The sequence below is a fragment of the Palaemon carinicauda genome, chromosome 27, assembly GCF_036898095.1.
Source record: "Palaemon carinicauda isolate YSFRI2023 chromosome 27, ASM3689809v2, whole genome shotgun sequence".
Taxonomy (NCBI): Eukaryota; Metazoa; Arthropoda; class Malacostraca; order Decapoda; family Palaemonidae; genus Palaemon; species Palaemon carinicauda.
In genome coordinates this window covers 30,082,187-30,096,462 of record NC_090751.1, presented here as the reverse complement: position 1 = coordinate 30,096,462, position 14,276 = coordinate 30,082,187, and the positions used below count along the sequence as shown (strand labels likewise).

At 42.0% G+C, this 14,276-nt stretch overlaps 1 protein-coding gene across 1 annotated transcript in view; it reads left to right on the top strand.

The window, feature by feature from the left end:
* Rip11 (Rab11 interacting protein) overlaps positions 1 to 14,276 on the top strand; it is a 51,444-nt gene that overhangs the window by 31,276 nt on the left and 5,892 nt on the right. The window contains exons 9-12 of the mRNA XM_068351310.1: positions 4,100 to 4,208; positions 4,763 to 4,878; positions 5,170 to 5,303; positions 6,600 to 6,754. Of these exons, the coding sequence (XP_068207411.1) occupies positions 4,100 to 4,208; positions 4,763 to 4,878; positions 5,170 to 5,303; positions 6,600 to 6,754 (514 nt within the window). The remainder of the gene's footprint in view (positions 1 to 4,099; positions 4,209 to 4,762; positions 4,879 to 5,169; positions 5,304 to 6,599; positions 6,755 to 14,276) is intronic.

Here is a 14,276-nt window from a genome sequence, read left to right as displayed (position 1 = left end):
GAATTAACAAACCCCTTTTCCTTCTTGATAAACTACAACTCCATTGGCTATTTATCTCTATGGATACGTCCCTTACCAGGAAATGCAGAGGTAACCCCCAACGTAAATTATTGTCTTAATAAGAATGCAAGTTCATTCTTTGATGTATTGCTACTGATTTTTATTTCTTCAGCATTGTGGAAAAAATAGTATTTTACCGAGTAGAGCTGAGTTTTTGGTATTCAGCACGTGCATTTCATATTGTCACCCAATATATAGAATATTCATACAAATAATAGAAGATACACTTTTATAGAGCTGGAAAATTTGTTTTTAAGAAGAAATGATTAGTATGGTTTCTGTTTTTTCTCCAGTATTGCGATTGTTTTCATTGCAGAAAGAATTAATTTGAATACAGTATATCACAAGGATTTTAATATCAGTTTGAATGTGTACCTAATGTTTAAATGTTGAATGAACTGGAGGAATAATACTGTTGAAATGTTGTCAAAATGTGACTACAGTATTTATTTTGCTAATAGGAGAATTACATTGATGCTTAAGTATGATATTAATCTATTTCAGTTGAATTACATAAGAAAGAAGTGTCACATATGTCTGCAAAAAAATATTTTCCATGTAATTGAAGATTGTTTTGTAAATTTAGCTTGCAATCAAATACTGTATTTAAATTTAGCATGCATTTAGTTCTATATATGTACATAATGAGCTATTTGCTTTTTATTTGCAATCATTGTACGGTACTCTCTAAGTGCTTTAACATAGATTAGTATCCACTAAAATTAATTTTTTTTAGGTGTACTAACTTGTGCTTGGTTTTTTTAGTAACTGTATATGTACTATGTCCTTTTTACTGCCATCTGATGTTTGCCTCTTCTTTGGCTTTTATTTCTGTTATTGGCTTTTTCTTTAAGTATAGAATACTTTTAGTGAGTTAGAAGTATATTTTGATACTTTTGAATTTTGTATTATTTTCATGTCTTTTTTTTATTTTAAGGTTATTGGTCTTTTTAGTGTCCTTGTTCGTGTTTATAAAAACTTTATTCTTTATTTCTGTGCTCGGGTATATTGGTATTAATGTTTGACCTCTGTAATAGGGTGGTTCGTATTTCTTTTTGATGTACTCGTATCGAGTGTATTAATGAAGTCATTATTATTATTATTATTATTATTATTATTGTCTAACTACTTACAGAAACTCTTGAGTCATTGAGAAAAACATGTGATTTGTGGTCTGCTAGGTTGGGCTAGCTATAATCTTTCTCAAATATGGAAAAACTGGGCCCTTATTTCCTTACTTTTGGCTGTTTGGTATTCATCACAAGGTTTTATTACCGTTATCCTCGTCATTCATCTTCACGTATGAGTCTGTTATAATTTATTTGACTAGGACACAATTTTCTTTATTTTAGTCGCATAAATTTTCATCACCATTTTACTGTGTGTAGTTTTAGATCTTTTAAGTTATTGAATAAGTAGCTGTGTTGTTTTCCCATAAGTCATTCAGGTTTATTCATGTTAGAGATTTATTTTTCAGTCCATTTCTTGTCAGAAGAATTACCAAGACGCCATTCAAGTGTTTAGGGTCGACAATTCAGACTACAGATTAAACAACTTAAGGCAACTTGTTGTTTATGAATATATATTTTGTTATTGTATCCTTGGTTTCCTTGCAATGTTTTTAATAATGAGAATCTTTTTATAAATATCTATTGGTGATCCTTGCCAAACATTTTGTTTTACACCACATTCTCCTTAAGCAGATTCTATTGCATAGCGCACACAAAAAAAGCAGTACAGTACTCATGATGTTGTATTACAACATTACATATATTCACTGAAATGATTTAGAATTTTCTTTTACAGGACTTACTGTTATTTTTATCAGTAAGTTTTTGGCATGCTGTCAAAGCCTCATAGGTGTCTAGCCTTATGTTTATTGAAATTATTATGTCTTAATGGTAGATTACTACTGGATGTAGTGATGTTTTTGTTAATGTTAATATGATAGAAATACCACACAAACTTGGAGAAAAAAAGTTCAATTTTTTATATGGGTGGTGGCGGTAGTATTCAAAATCTCAGCCAAGAATCTGTTCCAAACATATCTTAGGTGTTGGGAAGGAGTCCTGGCTTGTATTAACCTTTTCCAGGTTCATTTCAATTTGTTAAATTAAGTTTGGTTACCACTTATGGTAAATGGATACCTGCTGTCTGTTACGCAGATTTTTGAGTATCTCAAATACCTTATTGTTGACCTTTTAATTGATGCTTTTCTAGAGGGTGCAAATTTATATATTATGACTTCCTTTGATATTGAAAGTTCCTTATTAAGGTATTAGTTTGTTTGCCTTTGCCTGTATTGCTTCTAATCTTTGATCTTCATCTGGAATGGTGCCCAGATTTGAAGTGCAATCCAAATCTGGCCACCTTAACTTGTACATTGTATAAGGTTAGTTTGTTGGCCTTTTCATGTTAGTAAATTTATATTTTGTGTATACGCGGAGGTGGCAGCAGTAGGGGATTCAGCATTATGAAGCTTCATCTGTGGTGGATAATGTGGGAGGGTGGGCTGTGGCACCCTAGCAGTACCAGCTGAACTCGGTTGAGTCCCTTGTTAGGCTGGGAGGAACGTAGAGAGTAGAGGTCCCCTTTTTTGTTTTGTTTCGGCTACCCCCCTAAATGGGGGGGGGAAGTGCCTTGGTATATGTATGTATGTATATAATTTTCTGGATTGCTTTTGAATTTCTACACATTTCATTTGAGGTTGGAAGCCACTCGTGATAGTGCTTCAATCATTCTCTGAAGACAACTCTTATTTGCTTGCCATTTAGGTTATGCTTGATGTTCTTGTTTTCATAGCCCATTAATTCAAGTTGAGTGTTGTTTATCTTTTTACAGGTTATTCATTTATTTTCACCAGGTCTTCTTTCTGCAGAGATATTAATTTTTATATCATCTGCAAGTGTGCTTATTTTTCTAGTCAATCCAAGTCCAGACTGTTTATGTAGATAACAAGAGGAAAGGGTCAAACACTGGTACCCTGTTGCACACATATTTGGAGCCTTTTATCAATGAGGATTTCTCATGGATTGCTATTCTTTAGGGTTTTTTTTTTACTCGGCTAGTCTTTTGCCCATCAACCTTGTCTTTGATACCGATACTCAGTTTTATCGATTACAATAAATAAGCCATGGAAGAAGTCTAAGAGGTTGGTTTAGTAAGGTCATCCATTGCAAAATCCATGCTGATTGTACATAAATCTAGTGTATAGATAAAACATTTCGATCCAATTGTTTTTATTGTTGGAAATTTATTTCTCTTAACAATAGAATGGATCACTAGCTAGCTATATATATAGGTTACCTGTTAAATTTTTTGCAAGACTTGTGTAGAAAATACCTTTGAAAATTGTCATTTCTCACTTCTTGACATTTTTATGTCATGTTGAAAATTGTCATTTCTCACTTGACATTTTTATGTCATGTTGAAAATTGTCATTTCTCATTTCTTGACATTTTTATGTCATGTCATCTAATTTGTTTAGTATTGGAATATTTGATGAGGTTTGTTTTTTTCCGAACTTGGTTATATATTGAGATGGCAGCTATTTTTGCAGAAATTCAATTAGAAATCTGAATTGAATATAGATAAAAAAAGATTATGTATTATCTATGTCTGTTTTTACATAGAAGTTTTTTCTAGGTGTAGCATCACGCATCACATTGGTTCAAGTACTGTATTGTATTTTAAATATGCGTTATTTTCGTATATTAATGATCGCAGCATGTGTATTTCACTTTTTGTAGCTTTGTTGTAGAGCTTTCGTACACCATGTTAGAGTATGATTTTTGTGGGTTCATTATTTTGGGAAAGCGTACAGCCTGCTTGGTTGCTTAGTTTTTTATTACTGTACTTGATTTTAGCGCATATAGCATGAAAGTTGATGTTTTGCGCCTTTGTAACCTATGAGAAAATGTTGTACGTAGTTTAATATCAATGACATATCTTGACCGGAGATAATGAACATATATTAATACTTGAACATTACTCGTACTAATCTTAGTGTTAGTGGTTCATCCATAATGTTTTATTCCAGTAGTAGGGAGCATGGAGAATGTGAACCGTAGTGACAGCCGCTCTTCCTTAAATACTTCTTTGTCCAGCAGCACACAAGACGTTACACGTACGGATGATCATGGTTCAAGGTTTGTTGTTGTTGTTTTTTTTGTATAACTTCTTTCATCATGTGATAACAATTTAGATTTCTATTCAGCTTCTTTCATCATCATTAGAATATTAACATTAGATTCTTATTCATCTCCAAAATCTTCTTGCTTCTTGAATTTCATTGAAACTTTACAAGGCTAGATCATTAAACATAGATGTATAGTATAGATAGGTGGCCTGTCTCTGATTTCATTTATTTGAGACAAGTTAGTTGGAAGTACTTGATGAACATATAATGCTTAAGCAGATCTTTTGCAATGTTTGATTTACATGCTATCTTAAGTCTTGCTGAACTTAGTCTTGTTTACAATTATCTTGGATTGTATCCTCTTTATTTTGCTTTCCCATCTCTTAAACATTTCTGGAACCTCTTCTGATTCATTTGAAACTCTTAGTCAAATTGGCCTACTTTTGTTAATTTATCAGTTCTTGATGATTATAAATGTGAAATAGAGTTATTTTTTGAGGTCTAAGGCTGAGTGTTGTCAGATGGATTAGTTGTCATATTTAAAATAACCCTTTTTGTTTTTAGATTTCCAGAAATCAAAGCTTTAGGACTAGGAAAGAAGTCTCGGGAAGATGGAGATGAAGGGGAGGGTAAAAAGCGACGAGGGAAAGGTGGTGGTTTCAAGTCAAAATTGTTTGGTAGTAAGTATGAAATTGATGTTCATGAGATGATGTTGAATTGGTTTTATGACTTTAAATTCTGCACACATTAAGACTGCCATTCTTTACATTCAAGAATAACATTTGGTAGTAGCTTTGCAACCTACTGGTATTTGCCTTTCTGAAAATAAGATTTGTTCAAATTATTTAAAGTAAAGGAATTAAGGCTTGAATACAAAATAGTAACAATGTGCTGTGTAAAAGTTAGTATTATAGAATGAAGAGAATTTATTATTTTTACATTCTAAAGTTTTCCTGTTTACTACTTATTAGATAGTAGAGAACGCATTGGTGAAGAAGACAGCAGAGTAGTGGAAGGTGGTAATGATCGGCTTCCCCATCCACCGACTAGGCAGTCAAGGCTTCCTCAGGAGATACATGATAAATTTGCTGGAAAATCACGCGAGGTAATTTTTGTATTCTGTGTTTATCGAGGCTATTCTTAGACTTTTCCTAACCCCAGACACTAATAAAATCTTTGCCTGATACATTACAATAAGTATTACTTTTATTCTACTATGGTAACACTGCAAAGCGGAAGTTCAAATTATCAGATTTCCTTACTTTTCAGATTATTTTATAATGTATTTTGATTCCATAATTCTCCTATACCTTTCCTTCACTGGTGTCCTACCTCCTATGAACCAGTGGCTGAGGAGGTTCATAGAAAAAAATTAAATCTTAATAAAATTTATTTCTTTACTCCACTAATGTTCATATACTATACAAGTCCACCGTCCTCCCCACTGACTGTGATGTCAAGAGGATAGGAAATAGTTCAACTCTGAAACGGAAATAGCAAAAATTATATTGAGCTTCACTTTTTGCCATTAACCGCTAGTGTGTCTTATTACTTTCGTAGAGGCATGTGTCTTTTGAAAGGAAAAAAAAATGGGATTTATTTTTATTTTAGGGTTAAATGTCAAGAAACTGAGCTTCTGGAGAAGTAGTAATATGAACATCATGGGAGGTTAATAGAAATAATAGTCAACTAATAGCAAACCAACCAGTTAATCAAATTTTCAGCTTACCAAATTGGAAATTATTTAATAAAATCTTTATTTCAAAAAAGGTTAAAGATGTCTGGTTTCAGTTTCATTTTCAAAGATGATCACTTAAACATCAGCTGAGCAAGTCCAAACCCCCATTATCCAGCTGAGCCATTGCAGTAACCTCCTCAGTAAATAGTTTTAACTCACAGGCTGAGGGAGGACTTTATCTGCTGTCCATAAGAAGAGAAGGCTGGGTTTTTACCAAAAGCGAGGAGAGTTAGGAATTTTAATTCTGATGTAGTTAATCTACCTTATAAGGATAATACTGTAACACTCCATATTCTTGAATTTTATATTGACAAAAGCAAATTTTTTCATATTGTAAAGGGGCATCCAAGATTATTTGTTTTTTCTCTACAACTTTCAGAAAAGTTGGTAATCCTAGCTGTTTAGTTCAAAAGTGGAACCTTTGTATTATTTTATTCTTATAGGCAATGCTGGTCATGTAAATGATATGGATATTTTTTATTTTACAGAAGTCAGTGCAAATTTTTATATTTTAATTTTTATTTTTTTATACAAAACTGCTCTTGTTTCTATGAACCTCCCATGGTGTTCATATTGCTTCTCTCTCAAAGCCGGTTAAATGTTTAAATGTTTACATCTACCCATTCCTGTTTTCATTCTTTTTTTTTTTTTTTTTTTTTTTAGGATTTGCTAGAAATGATTGTTACCCTACAAGCCAATATGGAGAAAAATGTTCGTCATACACGAGATTTAGAGGATTATATTGATGGGTTGCTATTGAGAGTTATGGAAACCACACCTCAAATACTACAAGCGCCGATCACAAAGAAGAAAATAAAGTAAGTTTAGTTTTGTTTTGTTTTTACACATGTAGATGCCTGCCCAAAAGATTTTCCATGTTAATTTTGATAGTGCAAGTAAGTCTTAGTACTTTGTCAAGTAAATGTTTTTCATTGTTAGATGTTTGATATTTTGACTAGTGTTAATACTGGGATATAATTATATATAATTTTTGCCATCCTCATTGATTGAGATTTGGTCTTATTCCTTTAGCAAATCGGAATCAGGTAATATGAGATAGTGTATAGTAATCTTGAATCATTGCAAGGTGATCTTTAACATTTTTTTCTAAAGGTTATTTTTAAAGAAAAATCCATAGTAGAATTTTTTTGTAAAGTAATTGATTGATTTGCTTCATCTTTTGATGTATTCTGAAATGGTCAAGCAACAAATGCATTCTCTTGGAAATGCCATGTTGAGTGATTCAATGTATAGATTACATAAAATCTCTTCTCATCATGCATTTAGCTAATGTGTTATTCTTCATATCAGATCCTAGTTGAAACTAGCAACTTTCAAGAGAAAAGTATTTAAGATGATTTATCCAGTGTAGTTACATCAGTGCTAAAAAAAAAAATACAGCATACTTTATTTGAAAATACGGTAGTCATTAGTTAGTAGCCTATCTAGGTGAAATTCTACCCCAGCATCCTTGGTGAGTAGCTGACTTTTGGCTTCATACTATGTGGTGTCATTCTTTTGTTCTTGTTGTTATGTACACCCATATCCTCAGCCATCAAGCATGTGATATTTTTTACTGAGTTGATCCCTTTTTTTCAATAGATGCATTTGATGTTTGTTGTCAGGAGTTTGATATTCAATATTTAGATTTATCTATGCTTGTGACTTTAATTTTTTATTTGTTCCAACACGAATACTTACCTCGAACTACTTTCTTAGGAGTTACCTGTAATCTCCTCTCTACCGACCAGAGTTTTGTGTAGGATACCCTAAAACCCGTTTTCTATGAAGGCCTACCTCGGGTATTAGAGAATGTGCCCTGAGGGTAGGCTTTGCGCTAGGTCGAGGTCCGCTTGGGTCGCCAACGCCAGTAAGTTCTCTGGCCGCGACGTGTCACCACGTCGCTCTCGTTCTCTCTCGACCCCTTGTGTGCGCCGCGTGTGTCCCACGTGTTTACCGCGTGGTAACCTGTACTTATCCCTTGTGTTCCTGTGTGTTCACTTCCCGCCCTTGTGCTTCCCCAGTGTTTTCCTTGATTCCCTGCATTCCTGTGTCTTGTGTTTGTGCGCTATGGAGCAAATCTGCCGTTGTCCTGGGCCTAGAGCCGGTAAATTGTGTGGAGCGTTCCTCTCCAAACCTGAAGTGGACCCTCACTCCCTTTGCTCTTCCTGTAGGGGCAAAGTTTGTTCGTCTTCGGATACGTGCCCCGAGTGTGTTGGTTGGAGTGATATTCAGTGGGTGCGTTACGGCACGAAGAAGAGAAAATCGTCGAAACGTTCACCCAGGAAAACTAGTGTTTCTTTGCCGCTACCATCGCCCAGTGAACGGTCCGACGGGGCTTCTGTCTTGCCTTCCCCTACCCAGAGTAGGGGCCGAGGTAAGTCCATCGTGGGGAAAGAACCGAGCGTTCTTCCCCAGGAATCTGGTGAATGTGAAGTGGGGATTGCGGGGCCTTCTCGGGCTAGTGAGGAGCCCGGTAGTGCTGTGTCGGGGTGCTCTGGAGACTCGGCCCTTGTGCTTGGGGGGCACGTTTCCTCCGATGACCCCTTGTGGGGTAGCAACGTTGTTTTTGTGTCTTTGCCCCCTTCGTGGGCCTGTGTTTCATGTTCTTCGGCAGGCGGCGACAACCAGGGTAAGTTAGGTTCCGCAGGGAGTGATGCCTTCGGGTGGAAGCTTCCTAAGACACCGGGTAGGTCCCCTATGCGAATGGAAGAGGGCCTGGATTCCTGGTTCCCTAGTGTTGGGCGCCAAACCTCGTTCCCAACCCCTCTCATGGAAGTTCCTGAAGAATTCCTGCAACCCTCTACCTTGGGTAAGCAACGAGTCGCGAAGCCCCCTGCGGTCCCCGCTCCCGCCTGCCGTACGGTAAGTACAGTGAAGTCGGGCTCTTCAGAGGAGTCTTTCTCGTCGGGTGAAGAAGCCAGGAGGAAACATCGACGTCGGAGGGAGCGGTCCAGGAGCAGGCGTTCCCGCTCAAGGTCGCGTTCCAGATACAGCAGGAGGCGCTCCCGTTCTCCACGAAGAAAGCACAGGAGGAGTAGGTCACCCGATGGCGAATGGATTTTCGTACCCCGTAAGGCGGAGATACAGTGTTCCCTGGACCGGCGGTCCAAGGATTTCTCGCCAAGGAGACTGTCCTCCAAGCACGGTTATGACCCTCGCAGGGAGATTCGCGAGAAGGCCTCTGCAGGCAGGCATAAGACCGCGAAGCCTCCGGTTCACCCCGCCCAGCGGGGGGGAACCGCGCATCCTTACGGGCAGCCTGGCCGAACCAGCCCAGCTGGTGCGGCCCTCGGACCGAAAGGAACGGTTCCCGCTGTCGGATCAGCCCACGGGATCCGTGTCCTCGTCCCCCAGGGAACATGAGCGGACACTAGTCCTCGCTGGGTCGGCGATGCCTGTCCTAACCCCCGCCCCTGGTGCGGAAGCCTCCGCCGGGGAGGACCAGTACCTCGGCAGGGGAGTGCCTGTTGTGTCAAGAACAAGGCGCCCGGTGGGAGTGCCCGGTGACCCGGCTCCCCGGGCTCAAGCCGAGGCTTCGGCCGACGGTAGAGAGGGTTCCTCGACGGAGGACTCGGCCTATAGAAGAGTGATTGGCCTTATCAGGAGGCATCACAAAATAGAAGAACCGGCAGCTACCGACGAGGACTATTGGAGGTCCAGCCTTATCCGGTTGATGCAGGCCCCTACCCAGCCTAAGACCTCCCTGGCTCTTCCTCTAGCCCGGGATCTCGTCCTGGGACAGGAACACGTAGATAGAGTGGTGGCAAGTAATGCCGAAGCCCCCAAGACTCAGAGCTCTTCTAAGTTACTCTAAGGGCTCAAGACGCAGGGCAAGGTCTATGTACCAGAAGGACGGCGGCCGGGAGCCTACAAAGTTGAACCTTCTGTTGACATCCTGGGTCAGGGCGTCTCGGAGGACAGAGCCTCTTCAGCCCCAGTTTGTTTTTCTCCATCGGAGGCTGCGATGATGGAGGAAATGTCGAGGGACCTGGTGCACGTCTCCTCTTGGCTAGACTGGTGGGCTTCCACCTTAGTAGGGGTGCAAGCTACGTTTGATCCTACAGACCCGGAACAGCAAAGCCTCCTGAGGGAACTTATCACCTCCGGGGGCAAGACGCTTAAGTTCCTGACGTACCAATCTCTCGCCCTGACAGCGAATTGGGTACTCCGCAAGAGAGACACCATCCTGGCAAAGGTGTCCCGAAAGGTCCCAGACAGGGAGGCGCGGGCCATGAGGAGCCTTCCCTTGTGGGGTGACTCTTTGTTCCCCTTAAAGGACTTAGAAACCATTATGGAGAAGGTGTCTAAAAGAAAAGAATTAAGCACCCTCAGGCCTACGCCTACAAGGAGACCGCCCTACAAGAGGTCAGTCTCAGACAGTGCCGTGACGTCTCAGGCCTCTCCTAGCATGACAAAGAGAGAAGCTCTTCTTCCTCCTGGACCTCAGCACCTCAGCCCCCTCCGTAGGGGAGCCCCAGCAGCTTCAGCCTCCTTTAGGACAGGTTATTCTGCCTCCAGGAGAGGCCGTTCAGGCCGCTCCTCCAGGAGGAGATAGAGTGGGAGGCCCCCTATCCCTGCCCAAGCCTCAGGTTGGGGGATGTCTCAGACTATATTGGCAAGCATGGAAAGCTCACGAAGCGGAGCCCTGGACAGTGTCCGTACTGAAGGAGGGCTACAGGTTACCGTTCTTAGCAGAACCACCCCCTCTAATTCCGGCCATCCGGTCGGAGTGGCTGGTCCCCAAGGATCCGTTGAAGAAGACCGCCCTTCAAGAGGAAGTGTCCTCCATGTTGGAGAAGGGCGCCATGGAGGAGATTCTACACCCAGGCCCGGGTTTCTACAGTCGTCTGTTCCTGGTAGAAAAAGCGACCGGGGGTTGGAGGCCGGTTATAGATCTGTCGGCTCTCAACAAATTCATAAAGAAGACAGACTTCAAAATGGACACTCCGAAGTCAGTCCTACTCTCCTTGAGGGAGAAAGATTACATGATGACCATAGACCTCAAGGACGCCTACTTCCAAATTCCGGTCCACCCCTCGAGTCGAAAGTTTCTCTGGGTGAAATGGGGTACCCAGATCCTGCAATTCAAGACCCTTTGCTTCGGATTGTCAACAGCGCCCCAGGTATTCACGAGAGTCTTCACGACATTCTCAGTGTGGGCCCACGAACGAGGCATTCGCCTCATCCGATACCTGGACGACTGGTTGCTTCTTTCCTCCTCGAAGGACCTCTTGAAGGAGCAAGGGATGAAACTTCTCTAGTTTTGCAAGGATCTGGGTATCGTGATCAACCTGAAAAATCAAACCTATCCCCCTCCACCAGAATGACCTACTTGGGGATGACGCTAGATACCCTTCTGGGAAAAGCTTTCCCTTCAGAAGACAGAATAAACAATCTGATGGAGATCATTCGCCCGTTCCTATCGGGGCATGAGAGCGAAGGACTGGCAAAGACTAATAGGGTATCTGGTGTCGTTGGAAAAAACTGGTTCCCCAGGGGAGAATCAGACTCAGAGCCGTCCAATGGAACCTGAAGAACCTCTGGTGCCAACTGGACTCGCAACAAGTACTAATCCCAGTTCTACCAAACACGAGGCCCTCCCTGGAATGGTGGCATTGCCGGTCGAACTCGCTCAAGGGGATGCCCTTCGCGAACGACCCCCCTGAGTTACTTCTGTTCACAGATGCCTCCAACCAGGGATGGGGAGCCCATCTCCTCGACGAGACAGCGAGAGGAACCTGGGTGGACGGGGAAAGGGACCTACACATCAATGTCCTAGAGTTGAAGGCAGTCCAGAAAGCTTGCCTACACTTCGCAGATCTACTAAGGGGAAACACTGTGGCGTTGATGTGCGACAACGCCACAGTAGTAGCGTACATAAAGAAGCAAGGAGGTTTGAAGTCAAGGGAGTTGTGCGATCTCACCGTAAAGATTCTAGATTGAGCAGAAACGAACCAGGTTGTGTTATTAGCAAGGTTCATCCCCGGGAAAAAGAACGTGCTGGCCGATGGTCTCAGCAGGGTGGGCCAAATAGTAGGGACAGAATGGTCCCTCCTTCCAGAAGTAGCCAAGCTCATCATCCAACGTTGGGGTTCCCCGGTGATGGACCTCTTTGCAGCCAAACTGAACGCTCAACTTCCCGTGTATTGTTCTCCTGTACCAGACCCGAAGGCAGCCTTGGAGGATGCCTTTCAGCACAGGTGGGACAACCTAGACGTGTACGCTTTTCCCCCCTTCACGTTGATAAGGCAAGTACTCAACAGAGTAAGGACGGCCTGAAACTTAAGGATGACTTTGGTAGCGCCCCGGTGGCCGGAGAGAGAGTGGTTCGCAGACCTAAAAGACCTGGCGAGTCAACCTCCGTGGCCACTCCCCGACAGGTCAGACCTTCTACACCAACCACATTTTCTCAGATTTCACGACAACCCACAGTCTCTGCGTCTTCACGCCTGGAGACTATCGAGCGACTCCTGAAGAAGGAAGGGTATTCATCAGCTACTGCTAAGAGGATGTCGCTATACCTGAGAAGGTCTTCGGCTGCGGTCTACCAAGCTAAGTGGGCCTCCTTCACAAAGTGGTGCGCTTCGAGGCACATTAAACCCCTCAAAGCCTCGGTCCCAGACATAGCGGATTTTCTGGTATATCTCAAAGACAAAATGGGAATGTCAATCCCAGCCATAAAAGGGGTACGGGCCGCCTTGGGCCAAGTCTTCCTCCTGAAGGGCATCGACCTGGGTTCCTCTAGGCACATCTCGATGCTTGTCAAGAGCTTCGAGCAGTCCTGCCCCCCACAAGCAGTTAGGGTGCCTCAGTGGGACTTAGCTAGGGTCCTGAAGATGTTAAGTGGCCCCCCCTTCGAACCTTTGAAAGATATCATAGACAGGGATCTCACTCTCAAGACAGTCTTCTTGCTAGCCTTGGCTTCCGCTAAGAGAGTAGAGGAGATCCATGGGCTGTCTTATGACGTCTCTCATTCGAGGGGGTGGAAAGAAAGAAGTTCGTTCCTTCTTTTGTGGCGAAGACCCAGAACCCAGCTGTCTGGGATCCTAAATTCGAAGGTTTCTCCATACCAGCCATCCCTAAGACGAGTAATGCTGAGGATTTAAAATTGTGCCCGGTCCGGGCCATTAGAAAATACCTTGAAAGAACGGCTCATCTCCGGCCAGGCATCAAGAGCCTCTTCGTCTCCACGGGTGTTACTAAGGAACAAGTATCCAAGAACACCATTTCCTTCTGGTTGAGACAAGTTATTGCCAGGGCCTACAAGGAAGATCTGGCCGTGCCAGGTGTCCCCAAACCCCATGACATCAGGGGTCTGAGCACGTCCTTAGCCTTTGAGAAAAACATGGCAGTGGGTCAGATCCTTAGGGCAGGTACCTGGTCTAACCAGTCAACTTATACTGCCCATTACCTCAAGGACTACTCGAGGAAGTCCTTAGATGGGTTCTCCATTGGGACAGTCATTTCCGCTCTCCAAGTGATTTAACGGTAAAAGCCCCAGGCTCAATCGCGGATAGCAAACCGGGCGACACAGGTTCGTTTCCTTTCATCCTATTCCCAGTTTTTTCCCTATCCTCATCGGAGATAATCCTCTTGTACCATTGGATAACACGTTCTCCGCAACTACGTTACTGGATGCAACACCAGAAGAAGTTTTTCAAAGGGTGAGTACTTAGACACTAACGTGAGCTCTTTGTGTAGTTACCCTATCGTCCGTTTTTCTAGTATGTACCGTTATACCTAGGCCTCTTCTTCCGCTTACTGGGTCTGTAGGTCAGAAAAGCACTCCCGCCTCCTAAAGTGTAAGTCTCCTAAGAAAGTAGTTCGAGGTAAGTATTCGTGTTGGAACAAATCAAAAATTTTAAGTAATTTTTATTTTTCCTAACATACTTACCGAGAACTACTTTCGGGTAATGGCCCTCCCTTCCTTCCCCGAGTGCCTCTCTGCCCTTGCGAGTATTGTGCTGCATCAATAGAACTTACTGGCATTGGCGGCCCAAGCGGACCTCGACCTAGCGCAAAGCCTACCCTCGGGGCACATTCTCTAATACCCGAGGTAGGCCTTCATAGAAAATGGGTTTTAGGGTATCCTACACAAAACTCTGGTCGGTAGAGAGGAGATTACAGGTAACTCCTAAGAAAGTAGTTCTCGGTAAGTATGTTAGGAAAAATACAAATTACTTAAAATTTTTTATATTATTTTTAGTGGAATTTATGATGTTTATATTTTTTTTTTTTTTTTTTATATTTTAAGTAGAATTTCTGAGGTGCCGGTACTTTTTTATCAAAGCATCTTACCTTATGAGTACTGTATTGTAAGGAACAAATACTCCTTTG